The following is a 20910-nucleotide window of genomic DNA, read 5'->3' on the forward strand; positions in this document are numbered from 1 at the left end:
TTAGAATGTAAACAGATTCAAAATCACACGCATGTGTGTATATGAACGTCATCAGTGTCTGTGTGTTTGATGAAATAAGGTGGCTGTGTATAAGAATAAGTAAATGAAACCCACTGTAAATGATGGCGGTGGATCATTGATGCTTTGGGGATCTTGTGAAAAATTGATGGTACAGTAAGTTCAGCAATGTATTCGAATATTTTAGCCCAAAAACCTGGTTGCCTCTGCCAGGAGGTTATGATTTGGCCTGTGGATTAACTGTTTTTCAGGATAATGATACAGAAATGATTGTAGGACATAAAAGAAGTGTTTAGTATATAAAAGCCATCTCAGTCTGAATTTGAACCCTACTGAGAACTTGTGGTCAGAATCAAAGAGCGATGTCCAAGCCTAAAAATGTTTGACATGTTTCACATGGAAGAGGATCGAAGCGCTAAATCAACTTTGTTATGGGGGTGCCAGTAGTTTTGAATACAGGTTTTGGTGGGGTGCCAATACTTTTGAGACAAGCGTTTTGGAGAGGAATAGAATAGAAGTACTATTACTTGTGTTACAATAAAACTATACAGCATCCTCATAAAAAAGGTGAATGAAGTAATGAATGAAAACTGGACATTTTGTACGTTCTGCCGTAAATTCTGCCGTAAAGCAGGACGACTCGACCCGTGACTGTTTTTTTAAACGTCAACCGTTTTCAGTGTAACAGCTGCGCTGTATGGAGACCCAATTCCCCAGAGAACAGATTTCTATGAAACACTGCATTCGGGAGCGCGAGACGGACTTTGGAAAAGTGGGCGGTGCAAAAAAAAAGTGAACAAGGAGGGCGAAACCATTGCGACGAGTCTGAGGGGGGGGGGAGGGAGACAGGGAGAATCCATTTTTCCGAGGGCAGGGCTAAATATCAGGAATTCCATTTCCGTTCAAGGGATTTTTCACAAATCCTACAGGAGGGACTAGAGGAATTAAATTCTTTTTTATTTATAAGTGAGTTTTCCTTTTTTGTTGTTTTTAAGAGACACTGTTGAATGATGGCGTCCTCTCCGCAGAAGTCTCCGACCTCTCCCACTCCTCTGTCTCCCAGCTCCAGGAAGAAAGATGAAACTTTTCTCGGGAAACTCGGAGGAACTTTGGTCAGAAGGAAAAAGGCGAAAGAAGGTAAAAGTGTGAAGTGTAAAACATGTCCAGGTCTGTTGAAACAGCCGCGCTGCAGTCCCACCCAGAGTCTGAGAAGCTCTTTAAATGGAGTGGAGTTTACAGTTTGGTGTTTGGTGTGTAATGAAGGGCGGCTCAGAAACACTGCAGCACTGCGAGCTGAAACATGCTCCTGCGTCTCCCTGGCGCTCTGTCTGCAGTTCATACCACACGAGCATAAGAGATCAAATCACTGCATTTACAGACAAGATCAACACAAACAAATCAACACATGGGATTAAAGTGTAAAAAAAGTGAAACGGAAAATTATAAAGCAGTTTTATTATTACTACTAACAGCTATAATATCATCATTATTATTATTATTATTATTATTATTATTAAAATAAGCTAAACCTGACACACCTAACAGCAACTAGTTCATGTGATAAGTGAATGGATGGATGGTTGGTTGGATGGATGGATGAACAGATGGAAAAACAGACAAATGGATGGATTGATGAACAGATGGAAAAACAGACAAATGAACGGATGGATGGATGGATGGATGAATGGCTGGATGGGTAGACGGATGGATGGATGGATGGATGGATGGATGAACGGCTGGATGGGTAGACGGATGGATGGATGAACAGATGGAAAAACAGACAAATGAACGGATGGATGGATGGATGGATGGATGAACAGATGGAAAAACAGACAAATGAACAGATGAACGGATGGATTGATGAACAGATGGAAAAACAGACAAATGAACGGATGGATGGATGGATGAATGGCTGGATGGGTAGACGGATGGATGGATGGATGGATGGATGGATGAACGGCTGGATGGGTAGACAGATGGATGGATGGATGGATGAACGGCTGGATGGGTAGACGGATGGATGGACAGACAGGCAAATGATAGATAGAGAGATTGTTTATTGTCATTGCACAGGGTACAGTGAAATTGAATGTCCCTCCTAATTGTGCAGAAGAATAAAATAAAAGGAGTAAGAGATAACATTAATATAAAAGGTTAAATATTAACATAAATGATCGGATCTGTTCAGTTAAGACAGTAAAGCAGCTGAGATATTGCACTTAACATACTGCACATCTGAACAGTGTGAGCTAGTACGATTTATACATTTTAAATATAACAAGAGAAATTAAAATGAAAATAAAACTAAGATATTGCGCATTACAGTATTGCGCATTCGTTTGTTGAATTGCTGTTTTGTCTTATGTACAAGTTTTGCAGTTGGGGATAAATAAATGTGAAGTAAGAGTAATGGAAAGATGGGTGGAGGGACAGACAGACAGATAGACAGTGGATGGATGGATGGGCAGACAGTTGGATAGAGCCCTGGATGGGTAGATGGATGGATGGATGTGTGGACGAATGGGCAAATGCATATACTGATGAACAGACAAATGGATGGATGGATGAATGAACAGACAAATGGATGGATGGATGGATGAATGAACAGACAAATGGATGGATGGATGGATGAATGAACAGACAAATGGATGGATGGATGGATGGATGGATGGATGGATGTGTGGACGAATGGGCAAATGCATATATTGATGAACAGACAAATGGATGGCTGGATGGACAGACTGATGGATGGATGAACGGACAGACATGGATGGATAGATGAAAGGATACATGACAACAGACATGACAGACAAACAGCTGTATGACTTCAACCATGACAGCTACGAGCAAGTAAGATAGATAATTACACAGATGTACTTTTATTGATTGAACTTCAGGGGCCACAACAGTGAAAGTTAAACACAGAGTACACATTTAACACACACACACACACGCAGTGTAAATGACCCCAAGGCCAAACATGTTACGCAGTTTCCATGACAACCAAAACACCAACTGAAAGTGAAAACAGTAACACAACCAGCATCCGTAACCAGTAATATGATATTCTGTGATACTCGACATGCAGCGTGAAGAGAATGTCATCAGCACTCGTCGCGTCGCCGCCTCACAGCTCCAGAGTCCCGGGTCCATCCTGAGCTCGGGTTAGGGCAGAGTTTGACATGTTCTCCTCTTGTCTGTGTGGGTTTCCTCCACCTGTCAACAACATGCCCAGAGGTGAATTGGTTGGTGACTCCAAATTGTGTGAGCGTGTGTGTGCACGTGTGTGTGCATCTGTGTCTGCATCTGGAAGGTGCTCAGCAATGGACTAGCGTGCGTTCTGTTCAGGTGTATTCCTGCCTCACTCCCAGGAACCTCTGCGACCTTGACCAGGACAAAGCACTTCCTGAAGATGAGTGAATGATTAAATATTGTGTATTTCGCATTCAAGGGTGTGTTTTTGTCACTTGTCTACTTCACAGGGCGGACTGTTGATCACGATACACAGTGAGTTTGTTGTAACAGCAGGGAAATGAAGCTGAGGGTGCCAATACTTTAAACTTAGTGCAAACTATTAGATGATGTTAAAAATACAACAAAATTAGATTCAGGGTTGAATATCAAACAGCGTTCTATAAGACACGTGGCGCACTACATACCCTATGTAGTGAGCAAGTGCAGTTTATAGGAAGCCATATTGTAGTTTGTGTGTTGTTTATCGTTAACTCAGAAGTCGTTGATTTTTCTTGTGAGATTTTGTCGTCATCTCCAGTGTGAGCTCCAGCACATTCACGAGGAGTGTAAGGCGTGTGTGTAGTGTTCGGAGTGTGTAATGTAACCATGTAGGGTAATGCTGAGTGTGCTGTACAGGTCATGATGATGATTCAGGGATCAGGCTTTAGAGAGAACACAAGCACAGCTGTAAATTCACACCTCTCTCATTTACAGCCTGAAGGAAATGTCTCTTCTCGGGTTAATGCGCTTACGCTGTAGCCACTGGAATATTTTTGGTTAATCAAGAAACATGTTCACAAAGAATCTGAAGAATTTAAAACTGGCTTATAAGAAACTCTTAAAAAATGAGTGTTATAGAGCGTAATGTTAAGACTCCTCTTTTTTTGCCGTGTGTTTCAGGGCGTAATCTGAGTTGTGGGAGTTTGTGGAAGTAGGGTTTTTTTGGCTTAGAGAACGTGTTTAACTGTCCACAGCACAGAGATATCGCCATACAGGACATCCGAATATGCTGAATATGCGATCCGAATATGCTGAGTAAAAATCCACAAACACATGATACAGCGGCTGAGGAAATGCGTAAAGGTGAACGTGTAGAGCACGTATTTATTGTTTCCAACACGTGCTCTACACGTTCACCTTTACGCATTTCCTCAGCCACAGTATCATGTGTTTGTGGATTTTTCCTCAGCATATTCGGATCGTCATGTTTGCTCACGCTGTTGGTTCCTGGCTTTTCGGACCGCCTGTAGATCTAACGATGAGAGATGCATCTTTTCATCATGTCCTCCGTTTGTTGCAGTTGCTAGAGAAATGGTTGTTTATTTCTCAGATTTACTGTTATTTTATACAGCTTGCTGTTTTTTTTTTAAGAATAATATTTAAACGCTCCATACAGGGGATGTCTTATTATAATGCGGTCATGTTGCTGCTCGAGTTGTCGTCATGACGACAGAACGACGCCCCGGTGCGCATGATATCATCGGTACCTGGTTTTGAACCAGCAGCATTTTGGCGCTGGTATTGGGATGAATGGAAGAAGACTGGATTAAGTTCAGTACATCATTAGGGCAAGTAGGGTAACTGGAGGACTAGTGGTTAGCTCTCGCCACTCTCAACGCCTCGGCTCGGGTTCGATTCCCAGCCAGGGAACCGCAAACGACAGTGCTCTCCCAGTGCCGGTCCCAAGCCCGGATAAATTTGGGGAGGGTCGCGTCAGGAAGGGCATCCGGCGTAAAAACTTTGCCAAATGAAATATGCGGACCAATGATTTGTTGTAGCGACTCCTAACAGGAGCAGCCAGAAGAGGAACATCATCATTAGGGCAATTTGTAATAATACTGTGTGCATTATGTACTGAACATATGGCCAGGTTGGGTGGTGTAGTAAAAAGTGTGTGTGTGTGTGTGTGTGTGTGTGTGCGCGCACACGCCTGCGTGGTGATGATGAGACGTGTTGTATGTTGAGTAATGTTTACAGGTGCTTCATTATGGAGTCTCTTAGAGGCTGTAAACCTAATCATCAGGCTGTCACGCTGAAGTCTGACACATGACTGAAGATCACCAAAGAGTCGGAAAGCGAGAGAGAATTAGCGTTTCTCTCATTTAACTAAACAAAAAATGTGTGTGTGTGAGAGAGAGAGTGAATTTTGTATTGATGGTGTTGATTGTGAGGATGTCATGCTCACCGGGAGGGGTTTTGCGATCCAGCACAGGATGTTCCCTCTGTAGGCATCACTGTCGAAGGAGGCGTGTGCAGTAATGCATGCTGGGTAGTGGCAGGGGTGAAAGGCTGACAGTGTTGTTGGCAGGAGGCTGCTGTTAACACCAGGCTTAAAATAGTGACATTAATAAAGCTGAGAGCTGCTTTCTTTCAAGTAACGAGTGTGGCTCATTTAGTGTAGATGCATGAGAAGAGCGCTGCATTTTTAATATAAAATCCACCATTTTAATACGAGTTGCATACAAGCAGGTGCAGGCTAAATGACATTTTAATATCACAATTGTCTAAGCTTAGAACAATATAATAATATTATCAGTACAGGTCTCATTAGATCTTATATAAGAACTCACATAATGGTACATGTGACAACAAATCAAACAAAAAAACCTTACGCTCGCATTCCGTTCACATTGTTAATATAAACAGCTAATTTGAATCTAGGTTTAATCCTAAAATCTGACCAAAATATATGTTATATTTATATTTTATATTTGTTTATTGTTAGTTTTAGATGACGAAAGACGACAGCGATTTATGCTAGGTCTAGCTAGCTAGTATTATTTCTTTTTTCTAGTGGATAAAACGTTATATCACATAATAACTGTACAGTCACTGTAAAAAAAAAAAAAAAAAAAAAAAAAAAATTGATACTATTACCGAACAAGTAAACAGTGTAACCTGATCTTTCTTCAATTACGTAGCGTTAGCATCACGTGTAATGCTTTCTCACCTCTTGTCGTGCCCTGTGCACCTGAAAGCATCCTTTCTTCATTATTTGTCTTATATAATTTTTAAAGACGACTGGGCAAAAAGTTACAATTCTGACATTTTCGTCTTGTTTTATACGTCGAGAGAAATGTAACATTTTGTCATTAGTTTTGAGAGGAAGGGTGAGTTATTACATTAACATTTGTTGGTCTTAGTTTTCATCAACAAAATGAACACTGGTTGTTTCTGAATAATTTCCTGTCTGCTTGTGTGTCCTGTAGTGTCAGAGCTGCAGGAGGAAGGCATGAACGCCATAAACCTGCCTCTGAGTCCCACACCGTACGAGCTGCATCCGGAGGACACCATGCTGGGTACGTCACCGCACCCTCTACACACACACACACACGCACGCACGCACACGATTTCTCCAGCCCAGTCTCACATTCTGCACATTTTTGTGTTTCATCCTTGCTCTTACACACCTCATCCAGCTCATCAGGTCATTATAGCTGGGTCCAGCGGCAGTTCTAGGAGTTTCACGCAAATGATAAATATTACACCACAGTGCTGTTGAATTCTTGATTCTGATTGGTCAGAAAGTGTGGATTAACTACCTATAACATCAGGTCTGACAGTAGTTCTGGCTGCATTTCAAATCACGTTTATATTAATGTACTCATTGTAGTACGTTATCGTTTCTATAGTAACAGGGAGGTGTATAGCGGACACTCCACATAATCTAAGATTAATAATGAATGGAATAAAAGGCCATGCTGTTGTTTAACAAAGAAAAATACAAAGGCTGATATGGTGACGTTTTCTGGAAGGAGACATTTATTTAACATTTATGGAAGGAGTCTCCAGTGTCAGCGCTTTGTAACTGTTAGTAAATTTTCCACCTCAGGAAGGTCTTCAGGACAGAGTAGTCTACATTTTGCAGTTTCTCAGTAACATGCCATATTGCACAGCCCTATTGTTGATACATATTGTAGGACAATAGAAAAAATCTAATTTATTGATTGTCTATGTTTATATTGCCAATGTCGCAAAAGCCACATTTTGGCAGCTGATTTACCACAGTAAGGTCGGCGTTAGGAACTACCTTGTTTCTTTGAGGTTCCACAACATTACATGTAGCTATGAACAGATTACACGTGTCATTCTTTAATTAATAAAATTGGAATTGACAAATTGCTGTGGTATAAGAGGAATAAAGCATTTCAAGATGTGCTGTTATTATAAAATAATCCATATCGGAGTGAACACAGTAACTCCGCTTCACACAGGACCGCATCAGATCACCCTGTCATTGATTATTTTCCAATAACAGCATATTTCCTATAGAAGTGCTTTGTTCCTTATGCAGACTACATGATTGTTGCTTGCAGCATGATTGTGACTTAAAGCAAATTTATACACGGTTATAGACGGGTTGTCTGGTTGTCTTTTTGGAAAATTTATTAGTTCTTTTTATTAATAATCAAAGTAGAACAAGCAAAAAATTACTAGATAGAAACATTATGAACAGAATTAATAATATATATATATATATATATATATATATATATATATAAATATATATATATATATATATATATATAAATATATATATATATATATATATATATATATATATATATATATATATATATAATATATATATATATATATATATATATATATATATATATATATTATTGCAATAAATTGTGAATTGAAAACACCATCACTTCTGTTATTCTATCACATTAACGTATACCACATATACAGTATTAAATATCAAATGGAGCACTTTTATTTAAAAAGTAATATAAGCCGGGGCTTCCGAGTGCACCACAGAAAAGCATTCCGGAAATCATGAGTTGGGAATGAGCCCATGGCTGCGAGTTCAAGAGAGCAAAACCGCTCATGCTTTCTGGGTGGGAGGGGCATACTCTCTCCCCCCCCTGTCAATCACAGTGACAGTAGCCAGTCGTGGGCATCTGTGAGCTCATGTATGTGGAAGAGGGCGGATAGCGCTGTCCTCCAGGTGTCGCTGCCCTGTGATGCAGCATGAGCAGCAGTTCTAAAAAGATGCAGTTGGCTGGCTTCACGTATCTCAGCGAAAGCACATGTTAGCCTTCACCCTCCGTGGTTGGTAGCTGTTGTGTGACAGAGGAGAGATGGTGTGTGGGTGGATGGGAATTTACCAAGACCAGATAAGGGAGAAAATGTAAAGTAATATGGAATCAGTAGCTAAACAGATTCCTTGTTCAGCCAATCGAGAGGAACACAAGTATAGACATTCTTTATCCAACTTTCTTGTCTTTTCTCTTCAAACAGAGGAGAATGAGGTTCGCACCATGGTGGACCCCAACTCCAAGAACAACAGCAAACTGCAGGAGCTGATGAAGGTGAGGCTGAGGAGCAACTGTAAAGGTTCTCAGTCCTGAAGGTCATCGAGCATCACTGTTTAATGATGATGTCTCACTCAGGTGCTTATCGACTGGATCAATGACGTGCTGGTCGGTGAGAGGATCATCGTGAAGGACCTGGCAGAGGATCTGTATGATGGACAAGTTCTGCAGAAGCTCTTTGGTGAGGATCCTTAGCACCTTAGAAGTGGACCACTGCGGTGGCGATCAGTTCATGTCCTTCAGATTAAAGGAGCGGTTTGTAAATTTCAAGCCCTCTGCAGGCTGCCTCGTGAAGTACAGTTGTAATGAAACACTGACGAGCTTTCCTCTCACAACCGAACACCGTGACGACTTCTTCATGAGCCTATTAGCAGAAAAGGGAAGAGCTGACCAGAATTTCACGACCAGAAAATATAAACAGAAGAAATTAGCCAAGTGTGTTGTATGACACTATTGCAAGTCATGTCTTTTTCTTATATATTTTTTAAAAGATAAGATAATTACAGGTCTGGAAACATCTTTAAACATTGCATACTGCATCTTTAAACCTAAATGGACCTCGTACACTAGATGTCCTTGTGTTTTCTGTGCTCAAACACACCCCGATCTAGACATCGAGTCATTATGAAGCTTTTAATGAGTGGCTCAATTGTGTTTAAAAAAGTAAGAGAAGAAACACACACAATGTGTGTGTCCTGCTGCGTTTGTTTTCCATTCATTTGTAAATTCAGTCATCCCAAATGTGATTAACAAAATAAACAAAAAAAATAATATATGTTTAATATGTTAACATGGAATTGTAATAACGTTTTGTTTTTGTTTTCTTTGAATAAATCTACTTTAATTAAATATTAGATTTCTCACATGTTGGTAGTATAGTATAATGTTAAGCTAATTAACCACAAAGAGATTTTTTCAAGGGTGCCAATAATTCTTCACAATCGCTTTCCCCCCCACCCCACTTTCTCATATCCATCTCTGTCTGTCCTCCTCGTTCTTCGCCTTGTGTATCTCATCCTCCAGAGAAGCTGGAGGGAGAGAAGCTGAACGTGGCGGAGGTAACCCAGTCAGAGATCGCTCAGAAGCAGAAACTCCAGACGGTCCTCGAGCGCATCAACGAGGTTCTGAAAGTCTCCCCCAGAAGCACCAAATGGAACGTCGACTGTAAGCTTGGAAATGGAAATGTTCTGCACAAACCTGAAGATGATCGCTGTAGTACAGTGTGCTCAGAGCTAGCATACTGTGAGTGAGCTACTTAACTCTCTTACCTTCTCTGTTCCTGTATTAGCTGTTCATGCTAAGAGCATGGTGGCCATCCTGCACCTGCTGGTGGCGCTGTCTCAACACTTCAGAGCTCCAATCCGCCTCCCCGAGCACGTCTCCATCCAGGTGGTGGTGGTTCAGGTACGGAACCTCAAGTCAGTGTGGACTATTTCACCCTTTTTGATGTCCATTTCAGCTTGTATTGCACTGTACTTCACCAAATCTAAGCCTTTTATTGACCATTTATGGAAGGAGTCTCCAGTGTCAGCGTATCCAATTTCTCGGTAGCACAACAAGCAAGAAAACAAAAAAGAAAAAAGAGATGCTGGTTAGAGAACTGTTTATTGCTGCTATAACATAAGCGATAACAGGAACTAACTTGTTTACCAGACTTTCCACGACATTAAACGTAACTATAAAGTGATAAAATGTAACGTGTCATTCTGTAATAAATAAAAATTATTAGTGTTGGTAATTGCTGTAGTTTAGGAGAAACAAGTTAGTTCCTGTTATCGCTTACGTTATAGCAGCTATAAACAGTTCTGTGTTGTAATATTGTGTATTATAACAGCATGTCCTTTTGTGTTATATTCCTTACTATAAATAGTATCTAATCTAATAGCTGCAATAAAAATAATAGACAAGGTCTTCGGTAGATGAGATGAATGGTTGATGAATTAATCCATAAATACAGCAACAAGCCTTATCTGAAATAATCAAAACACTTTTTGCAATGGCACAAAGAAAAGCAACACGTTGTGTAGCAGAAACCCAAAAGCTCTGAGGGTCTACGCAAAATAAACATAGCTGTAAACCAGTGTGAAAAGAAGCAATGGCTTCGTGTGTGTTGGAGAAAACACTTGTGGCTGTGTGATGGAGCGAGAGAGTTAGCTGGGTGGGAACTGGCCACGATTAATTTGTGAGAAAATTGGATGGGGAGTAAGATTGCCGTACAAGAAGGTGTTAAGATGTAGTACAAAATCTTAAACCTATTAGTTTTTTATTTATTTTTATTTATTTATTTAGTTTTACATTTTGTCCAGATTAAATACTTAAACGGTCCAAGTGGCTGTGTTTCAAACTGGACACTGTGCACTATATTACTAAACTATACGCTGTCTGTGCTACATTATAGACTATTTATTATATGTAGCCTGTTTTTAATCAAACACTAATAGTCTGCATGTCACATCACATCACATCGTCGAATCACACCACAAGAACAGCTGCTTGTATTTTAAAAATACAACATGTCCACTCTAAACATTTTACTTCTCATTTGTGTCTCTAGTTAGAGATCTGAAATCCGTGTCCTTTCACAGCTCCGCCCCTTCGAGCAGGATGTGACCTCTGGGTGCAAAAACTGCCCAATGTTACACACTTCTACACACTTCATTTCTCATCAGTTGTTGGAAATTATCTATACATTGATAACGCACTTCGGTAAACGAACACAATACTGTGTACAATACGACAAGTTTGAGACTGTTGATTCTAGAGTGTTCTATAACTTCAGTCTGTTTATTATTCGTTTTTACTTCTGCGTGAGTGACTGTGTGTCGGTCAGAGGGTGAGATATTTATGAGATGGTCCAGATGTTTCCTGCCTAACCTCAGTGTTTCTTTCAGTAATGAGGGTGTGTGGGTGTGTTTGTGTGTTTTTCCTGGCTATCAGAAACGGGAGGGAATCTTGCAGTCTCGTCAGGTTCAAGAGGAAATCACAGGCAACACTGAGTGAGTCTTTCAGCTTCTCTCCGTTTGTGTTAGTCGCTCATGTACAGTTTAATGCCATCTAAATCCCTGAGTGTGTGTGTGTGTGGGTGGGTGTTGGGACAAGTTTATACACACACCAATCAATATACTGTGAATGAAAGACTAAATTATGACTGATGAGTCAGTTACGCAGCACACACTCAGTCACATTACATTAAATAAGGAATAAAACACTCGGGTTTGCGCCGTTATAGGAAAACAATCAACAACGGGGCGGTGTGATGCGGCGCAACACACAGTGGAGTTGCTGTTACCACTCCACAAGTTGATTATTTTCCAATAACAGAACATCTTTGTGTTTTTTATTCCTCTTATACCACAGCAGTTTGTGTTAAAGAATGACATATTATGCTTTTTATCCATTTAGAGTTACATTTAATGTTCATTCAAATGGAATGCCAGTGAAAGACATTATTTTCTGTTTTCATTTGTATTATAGCAGCTGTAAATATTCGTTCCCTCACTGGGCTCTCTTTTTTCTCTATACTGAAGTTAACAAGACAGAAATGCAGCTTCTCATGTTACCATTAGCCTTTTTGTGATTTTTTTTTTTTTTTTTTTTCCCTTTCTTTCGCTTTCCTACAGGGCATTATCTGGCAGACACGGTATGTTTCACATGAACTTATTAATTTCATTAATTTCAGTAATTTTTGAATTGTTAAATTTCTGTGAGTACATCGAGTGGCACGATACCGTGATACCGATACTGAAATCTTGAGTATCAGTTGATATAATTTCCCATCTAATATTATTTAAAAAAAAAAAAAAAAACTACTAAGCTTTAAAGTGTTTCTTTTTTAACTGAAGCACTTCACAGGTAAACTCTTTCACACAAAAATCACTTACTTTACAGTATAGATATAAAGAAACTAGGATTGATTTTATTATATGTAAACATTTCCAGTTCCAAAAAATAAATTTCTTTTCCAATTCCAATCTTTGACATTTGTTACAGGATCCGATATCCGATCCATCGTTTGATACTGAACATCGGATCGGTGCCATCTCTATATATTTCTTAAATAAATTGTGCTTTCTGTCTCTCCGCAGAGCGTGACGCATTCGACACCTTGTTCGATCACGCACCTGACAAACTGAGCGTGGTGAAGAAGGTAAAGCATCACAGACGTGCCTTTTGCAAACCCAGAAACGGATACTGATTTAACTGAAACTGTGCTGATCTCTGTGCTGATCTCTGTGCTGATCTCTGTGCTGATCTCTGTGCTGATCTCTGTGCAGACACTCATCACTTTCGTCAACAAACACCTGAACAAGCTGAACCTGGAGGTGGCCGAGCTGGACACACAGGTACTGAGCTCAGACTACGCATACGTCTTCACACACAGGGCCCGCAGTGTCAGTATTCACCGTTTTACACTGAGCGCTAATATACTGATTCAAACACTGATTCATTCATCTAAGTGACTCTTTCAAAACAACTCGTTCATGAACAACACACAAGAATTGAGAACACTGCAGTTGCATTTGTTGTGTAGTTAAATATCAGACAGTGATTATAGGTTAATTATGGTGATGCTGTCCTGACATATCTGTGATCTTTTTATCTTCATTACTAATATGTAGAATTTTGTTATTCAGGAAAGTGATGTGTGTGTGTGTGTGTGTGTGTGTGTGTTCAGTTTGCAGACGGAGTGTACCTGGTGCTTCTGATGGGACTCCTGGAAGGATACTTCGTACCGCTCTACAATTTCTTCCTCACCCCGGAAAACTTTGAGCAAAAGGTATGAATTCATGTAATTGGATTTACACAAACTCAAGACCACATTTTTTAAAATTGATTTAATTGAATTTTTATAACACTTGTTTTGTTGCAAATGAGTTGGAAATATTCCACCAGCGCTCTTTTTCACGAGCCACCATTTTGCAGGACCAAGTAGAAATTACATCACTTGAATGTTGAAATGGAAATTAAGACTTTTGAATAGTCTTAATTAAGAAATTAAGTTTATTCACTTAGTTAGTTTAGAGGCAGTGAGCCTCATTATCAAACTGGATACAACAAATTTATTCGTAATTCCTTTGCAGGAAACATTTACACAAGAAATGTGGAATTCACCAAATTCCAACTAATTACGCCTGAGTTTGTGTAAATTTACATTTAAGAAGACTCACTAACGTGAACCTCAATCGATCGGCCTCAAGTCGTATAATTTTCAGTGAGTTACTGCGATTTTATGTATAGATTACGCTGTCAAGTTTAAATGATTTCAGTTGCATGCAAAATTCATGAAAATTTTCGTATTGAAAATTCATTCAGGCATTTCGTATTAATGACATGAAAGAAAGCAGTCTAACAAACAAATCCATACATTATGGCAAATAAGACAAGCCATTCAACTTAGACATAAGTAATGGCACCCTATAAAAAGAGGAAGCGTTAGTGTGTGTCTGTATTAGCTGATGTGCTGCAGTGGCTGAGCTGCATTACTGGAAGATTTAGCACATGCTGTGTTTTCACCTTTTAGTCGTCATTTCATCATTAGTCACGTTTACATGGACACTTTTTGTTTCAATCGGATTGAAATCAATCAGATTGATTAATCCGATCGCAGTGTTTACAAGAACGCTGAATAAAGTAATCGGGTTGATACGCGCGTTTACATGACAGAATCGGATTTGATCTTCTGACATGCGCACAGTGCACGAATACACGTTTCCCACCGTTCCAACACGCAGATACTAGCAGCCGCTCTCTTGCCATTGCTTCTTTTTTCGTTTTAAAAAGCGGACTTAACATTTGCCTATTTCAGCTGCTAATTAGAAGACGACGAGCGCGTGATGTGTTGTGGGGTACTGCGTGTATTTATCAAGCAACTAAAATGCCCCTTCCCGAGCCCAGAACAAGGCGTCTGTGGTTGAGGGTCCGAAGCAAGGACTGGTGGGACAACGTCGTCTTGCACCACTTCACAGACGAGGAGTGGAAGGAGAATTTTAGGATGACACGACAGTCATTAATGACACTATGCTCCATGGTGGAGGGGAACATGGCACCTGGTGAGGCTACGGTCAGAGCCCCAATACCGCTGACAGCCGTGCTTCATACGTCATTACATGTTTGTATGTCATTGCACATGCGCAGAACTATCTGGTTTCATTTTCAACCCGATGAAGTGTTTATATGTCCTCTCCATCGGATTAGAAAAGGTTTAAACCACCTCTTACGATCCGAATGAAATTTTAATCGGTTTTGGCCAATTCATTCCGATTGACCTGTTTACATGTGACTTTTTAGATCTGATTGTGCTTCTAGTCCAATTACGATCGGATTATTAGTGTCCATGTAAACGTAGCTACTGTCAGCTCTCTGTGAGCTTTGCCTTATGTAGAGTTTTGTGGGCGTGGCTAAATGTAAATCAGCTGTGCTGTGCACATACTTGGTAATTAATGACTGATCAGCATTTATTAAGATATTTATGTGAGTACAAAGAAAACCGGCATTAGTGAAACTTTTGTAAGTCTGGGGAGAATTTTTAGTTCGGTTTGACCTCTAAAAACATACTTCTAAAAACATACATTTACATACAGATTTAATAAATGAGACCTAATGTTTCTTGTTTTTTTTTTTTTTGAGTTGTAGCTTTCTATTTTTATTTTATTTATTATAAATCATTTTTTGTTGTTGTTTTTGATTAAAACAACCGTGATCTTGTCACAGTATGTGGACTCTGTAGTTGTGTGTACAGAGCTCCTGTCTTGTACGCTGCACTGTGATCCTCAGGGCTGCTTACACACTGACAATAAGAATCGATTAAGGAGCCTGTGTTTTAAATCCTGTGTATATTAAAGCATGATAACATGCAATGTTGAGGCTCTCTCAGGGGCACGGTGCTGTCGTAAGTCCCAGCCGAGTGGCAGCGTGTCCGGATTCAGATCCAGCACCCTGGGCCAAGTGGGCACTGAGCAGCAGGGCACGGCTGTAATCTGCCTCTGCACAGGAAATGGAAGAGTGACATGGAGATTAGCATCCAGCTGGAGACGGAGAGAATGTGAGACAGCTGGAGTGCTCATTTTAAAGGACAAGTCGAGAGAAGAATACAACAGAAATAAACAAGGCTGCAGACACGCACACAATTGCAGGAAAAAACACTCATTAATTCACCTTCACTGTCATGTCATGCTTGTGCCATGCACTAATCTTTACTGACTGCTGTGTTATATAATTAAGAGGGCATAGTGAGCATTTGTGTGAGTTTGTGACACAAGGCTTGTTGTCATTTGACTCCGACTTGACCTGATTGGATGGAGGGTAAAAAAAAAAAATCACTCTGTGCTTTTCTTTAAAAAAAAAAAAAAAAAAAACAAATTTGTAAAACATGTGCTAGTGGTTAAGGGAAAAAAATTGCAAGTTTAAAAGCACCCTAAAATAACTAAAGTTATGTTGACCCAATAAAGGTTTAAGATAATAAAAAAATAAAGCCGTTGTAGGGTACTAAGCTGCTAAAGGGTGACGGTGAGATTTCTTTTTTTAATTCTTATGCATTCCTCCACAATATTTTAGCATTCCCTCGCAAACCTTGTCCTATACCACGATGGATGTACTTACTGAATTTTACTTTAAAGCTGGATTATAATATGGAGATACAGAATATTTTCATTGTTTAGTAAACATGGTTATGTAATTACTGAAAAAGCACTAAAGCACATTCTGAAACTTAGGGGACTTTTTAGAGGTTCAATAGTTGATGTTTTTTTTATTGCTTGTACAAATAACCTGGAGGATTTGAGGAACATGATTAAAAAAAATGGATAAAGTCATATCCTTATTAAAAGTGTATTAAGTCACTGAGAAAGCCTGTCTAGAGAACAGACTTCTGGTCCAGAATGCTTATTTGTGTTTGGATGCATTTACTGTCAGTCATTTTATAGACACTCTACAGGCCACCGTAGATCCAGGAGGCGGAGCTTTGTCAACATGGGTGGGAATCATATAAAAGTAGTTAGAGACCTAATCCTGGAGGAAAAAAGAATAATCTTACATAATGCACCTTTTAAGCAAAAGAGTTTTTGTAATCTTGGGGATGCAGTCCGTTTTATTACAGTGATCAGTAACAGTAGCGTGGAGAGCTTCACGTGTACAGATGCATGTGTGTAAGTGCAGAAAATCTGGTGTATGTGTGAGAAAGGAAGATGTACGTTTGAGTATCAATGAGGGGTTTTACAGAGAAAACGAAGATGTCAAAACTATTATGAGGGAACGCAAAAGTAGTTTAAAAAAAAAAAAAAAAAAACAGAGAAGGGGTGTCCAAAGTCCAGCCCCAGGACACGTCCATACACATCACAGTTTGTTCTTTCACCTGTCGGTGGCAGCAGACAGTGTTAACACAGTTAGCTAGAGCCTTTTTTCCTCTGATTACACCTGCCAATTAATTTACTGAATGATATTGAGTCATGGCGAGAGAAGAGGCGATTTCAGAAGAGCTGGAAGTAAGAATACTTTTTCATCGAGAGCTGTAGCAAATGCCTGTGCCTCATATGTCAAGAGACTGTTGTGATAATTAAGTAATTTAGTGTCATGAGACATTATGAAACAAATCATGGAATCGCAAATATATTCAGAGGATGAAAGGGCTCTGAAACGGCTGGAAGCTATCCTGACAGAAGCAACTTTTATTTTTTTTTTTATTTATTTATTTTTTTTATCTGATTAAACAGGGTGCAGAACATTTACTAGAGCTGATAAGTGGCAACGTTTCTTGAATTCATAATATTGTCCTTAACTAAAGTTTTAAAAAATGACCCTTTCATTTATGATTATGTTATTATTGCGATGTGGTCTAATCTGGCACCTTTTGATAAACGTTTGGACACCCCTGCTATAGGGGCTCACTGGTGTGGTTGGGGTATGGAGCAGTCAGTCAACCTGTGAAGGGATCCAGTCTCTGATTCACAGTAGTAGATATTTAAGCTTTGTGTAAAGAATCTGCTTATACGTTTTCTCCCACTTCATATAGAACAGTCCTGAAGACTGGAAATGTGTTGTGGTTTTGTTACAGCTCTGTTTTTCCATTCCAGGTCCATAACGTGTCCTTGGCCTTCGAGCTGATGCAGGACGGCGGACTGGAGAGACCAAAACCCAGGACAGAGGGTAAATACTGACCTCTCATTCAATCATCCAAAATTCACATATTAGTAACAAGAAGGATTAGACTTCTTGGTGGCGGATCTACTTGCTTGTTTTTGATTTAAATGTAAATTTGCAGACTTTATGTTCTTGAGATGAATCTACAGACAGATGTTAACCTCTTGGCAGAGGCAGCCACGTTTTGGGCTTAAATATCCTGGTACTTAGCAGAATTTCTGACGCCATGGCCATATTTTACAGTGGATAAATATTTTATAGAGGTTCAGGAGGAGAATGATTTTTGTTAATAGAAAAGTAAGTAGTTTCTCAAATTGTTTGACTAGATTTTTTGCCCCTTCATTAAAAGGGTGCCAATAATTAAACTTTGCTAACATTTATATTATATAAAACCAAGCCTTCAGATGTTGAGGTGTTTATTATTCTGTCTGCTTGGATTAGCTTTAGATTAATTCCATACTTTTTTTAGCCTAAATATATGATGGACGATCGACCGATAGTTCTTTTATCTGGGCGGTACGGCGAGCCGATCAGTGACGCAACACATGAGCTGCCGTCTTTCCCACCGCAGGGAAATTGATTTAAAAAAAAAAAAAAGTTTGAAATCAGTTTTTCCACAGTATCTGTCTCAGACCGAGAAAGTGTATTTGCAAAGTTTGTAAAACCAATATGGGGAAGGAAAGCAAAGAATCTGAATACCACGACCACACTGATACGACGCTTAAGCGTACATCATGCACGTAGTATCAAAAGCTAGCAGAACTAGCGAAGACAGATATAATAGCACAGCACTGACAGCGAGCCACCAAAATGTGCAGATTTGACGGCAACAATCCGAAAGCGAGAGGAATCAAGACCGAAGTGGATTTTTTTTTTTTTGCGCTACATAACCAGCAGTTGTTCAGGATGTGGATTTCTGACACCATGCCCTATGCGCTTCTCAGTCGAGGTTCACGCTCACGTAGTTCACGCTCACGTAAGCCACCTCCTGAAAAGTCTGGCTTGTAATAAGATAACACTTTGCAGGGTGAATGAATCATCCTTTTTAGACAACAAGCAGAAAAGAGATAAAAAGGAACTAGAAAACATTTTATTCTCTTATTTCTTCTTACACTTATACATCTACTCCTGCCTGTATAAACCCTGAAGCCCAGAGAAAGGATTTCATGGTATCCCTGATTTTTTTTTTTTTTTTTAAGTTATAAACTAGCTCCTGTGTATAATGTCATCATGATTTTCTCCTCTCAGACATCGTGAACTGTGACCTGAAGTCGACTCTGCGTGTTCTCTACAACCTCTTCACCCGATACAGACACGTGGAGTGACGAGACACTCTGACGGACCTTTCAGTCTGCGGGTCAGTTTGGGAAAATCAGCACTACGGGGATTTGTCGTGGCTGCATTGTGGTGTTGATTATTCCTACAAGTGACCACTCTATATGGTGTGTGTGTCGGTGTGTGTGTGTACAGTGAGCTATCTAATAGCTATACAAACGCAGTGTTGCGTATAAAAGCTTTTTTTTCAGTGGGAGTTTGAACACGGACGATCAAGCAGCACAATTCTCACACTGCTGTAGTGTTCACTTGCAGAATCTCTCGAGCGTGCGCGGTTTCTTCTTCACTCCAAAGAAATATATAAGCAACAAAATATATATGAGCAGATTTTTCTATGTGGTTTAAACAATACAGTATTGTGTAAGTGTATGATGAATCTGAGAAACATTTCAGGATCTTTTTATAATTCCTTTATTTCACACAGCCGACTGATTTGAAATAGCAGTAATGAACCTTCATTCATGCTCCAGAGACTATTCAGATCACGTGTGTGTGCTTTTATTTGTGTAGATGTAGATATTTGTGCAGATATTTCATTTAAAATCTTCATCAGACTGAGGACTGGGATAAACTTGATCAAATTTGACTGAATAAATAAACTTCAAATGAATTTACTACCAGCACTGACTTTTATTTTATTTATTTCATCCCCTCTTTTTTTTCCACATGTATTCATTTTCTCCAAGTGAGATAGAATCCATGCAACTAGACCTACTGATCAAATTTTGACACATTTGCTACTGCAGTTTTAACTAATTTTAACGCATTTGTTATGCAATGTGTCGTTACACTGTTCACCTGCCCATTCATGCAATAATCCAATCAGCCAATCACGTGGCAGCGGGGCGATTCATAAAATCATGCAGGTGCAGGTTGAGAGTTTCGGTTAATGTTCACATTAAACATCAGAATTTGATTAAAAAAATTGTGATCTCTGTGCGTGTTTGTGTCAGATTGGCTGGTTTGAGTATTTGACAAAGTGTTGATCTCTAGAGTTTGTAGAGAGCACTACATGCAGTGAGCGGCAGTTCTGCAGGCGGAAACACCTTGTTGATGAGAGAGGTCACAGGAGAGAACCAGACTGGTTCAAGCTGACAGGAGCTCAATCAATCACTCTGTACAACCATGGTGAGTTGAAAAGCATAGCAGAATGCACAATAGGTTGATGGGTGACAACAGCAGAAGAGCACACTTATCAGGTCACATTCCTGTGAGCCAGCAGCAAGAATCACAGACTCCCCCAGACCTGGACAGTTGAAGACTGGCACACGTTGGACCCCTTAATACCAATCAAGTGTTGTTTGAAACGGATGTGATTTTAAATAATCTTCACGCAGTGACACGTTGAGAAATACAGTGAATGTTAATTCCATTACTCTGCCTGCGTGATTCATCACAAACGATGAGCCGTTTTTGTGACTGAAGCCGTCATTACGTCCTGCATTGTCAATGCTGACATAATGAATGCATTGTGACATTTATTTTGATGCAGTGCGTTTGTGCAAGTGATTCTGACAGACGGACGCAATGTGAAATGTGCTAAAAGGACATCAGAACGATTAAAATGGCTTGGTTTTGCTATTTAAAAAGCTTTCTGTGGTTGACAGGATGGATCCGTGTTTCACAGAAATCTGTCAGAATCCATCTGATTTCGTTTGTGCTCTTTGAGCGTAGAATGAAACACAGAGAGAGAACAGAAGTGGCCGGGATAAATATGTCGTGGCTCATTGTCTACAATTGGTGTAAAAAAGAAATTTCTGAAGGTTTTATTTTTGGCTAAACCGTCACTCTAAGTGGTCTCTGAGTGGGTAAAGTTGCACTCCAGGGACGTAAGATTGCAGGTTCTCTTTTATCTCACCACTGT

At 39.7% G+C, this 20910-nt stretch overlaps 1 protein-coding gene across 1 annotated transcript; it reads left to right on the forward strand.

The window, feature by feature from the left end:
• The first annotated feature begins 859 nt into the window (after positions 1 to 859).
• parvaa (parvin, alpha a) lies at positions 860 to 19666 on the forward strand. Its single transcript, XM_026946493.3, has 13 exons — positions 860 to 1155; positions 6462 to 6551; positions 8503 to 8573; positions 8655 to 8757; positions 9600 to 9740; positions 9865 to 9980; positions 11514 to 11572; positions 12197 to 12216; positions 12662 to 12723; positions 12851 to 12919; positions 13252 to 13353; positions 17645 to 17717; positions 18960 to 19666. The coding sequence occupies exons 1-13, from the start codon at positions 1026 to 1028 to the stop codon at positions 19034 to 19036; spliced, it is 1113 nt and encodes a 370-aa protein (XP_026802294.1). The 5' UTR covers positions 860 to 1025; the 3' UTR covers positions 19037 to 19666.
• Positions 19667 to 20910: the final 1244 nt, after the last annotated feature.

Source organism: Pangasianodon hypophthalmus, chromosome 7, assembly GCF_027358585.1.
Source record: "Pangasianodon hypophthalmus isolate fPanHyp1 chromosome 7, fPanHyp1.pri, whole genome shotgun sequence".
NCBI classification, from domain to species: Eukaryota; Metazoa; Chordata; class Actinopteri; order Siluriformes; family Pangasiidae; genus Pangasianodon; species Pangasianodon hypophthalmus.

Bases quoted from the DNA above. Each gene is read 5' to 3' on its own strand.
- parvaa (XM_026946493.3), top strand. From the start codon at position 1,026: ATGATGGCGTCCTCTCCGCAGAAGTCTCCGACCTCTCCCACTCCTCTG. The intron at 11,573-12,196 runs GTGAGTCTTTCA...GCTTTCCTACAG, and splicing joins GAAATCACAGGCAACACTGA to GGCATTATCTGGCAGACACG. The intron at 12,724-12,850 runs GTAAAGCATCAC...ATCTCTGTGCAG, and splicing joins AACTGAGCGTGGTGAAGAAG to ACACTCATCACTTTCGTCAA.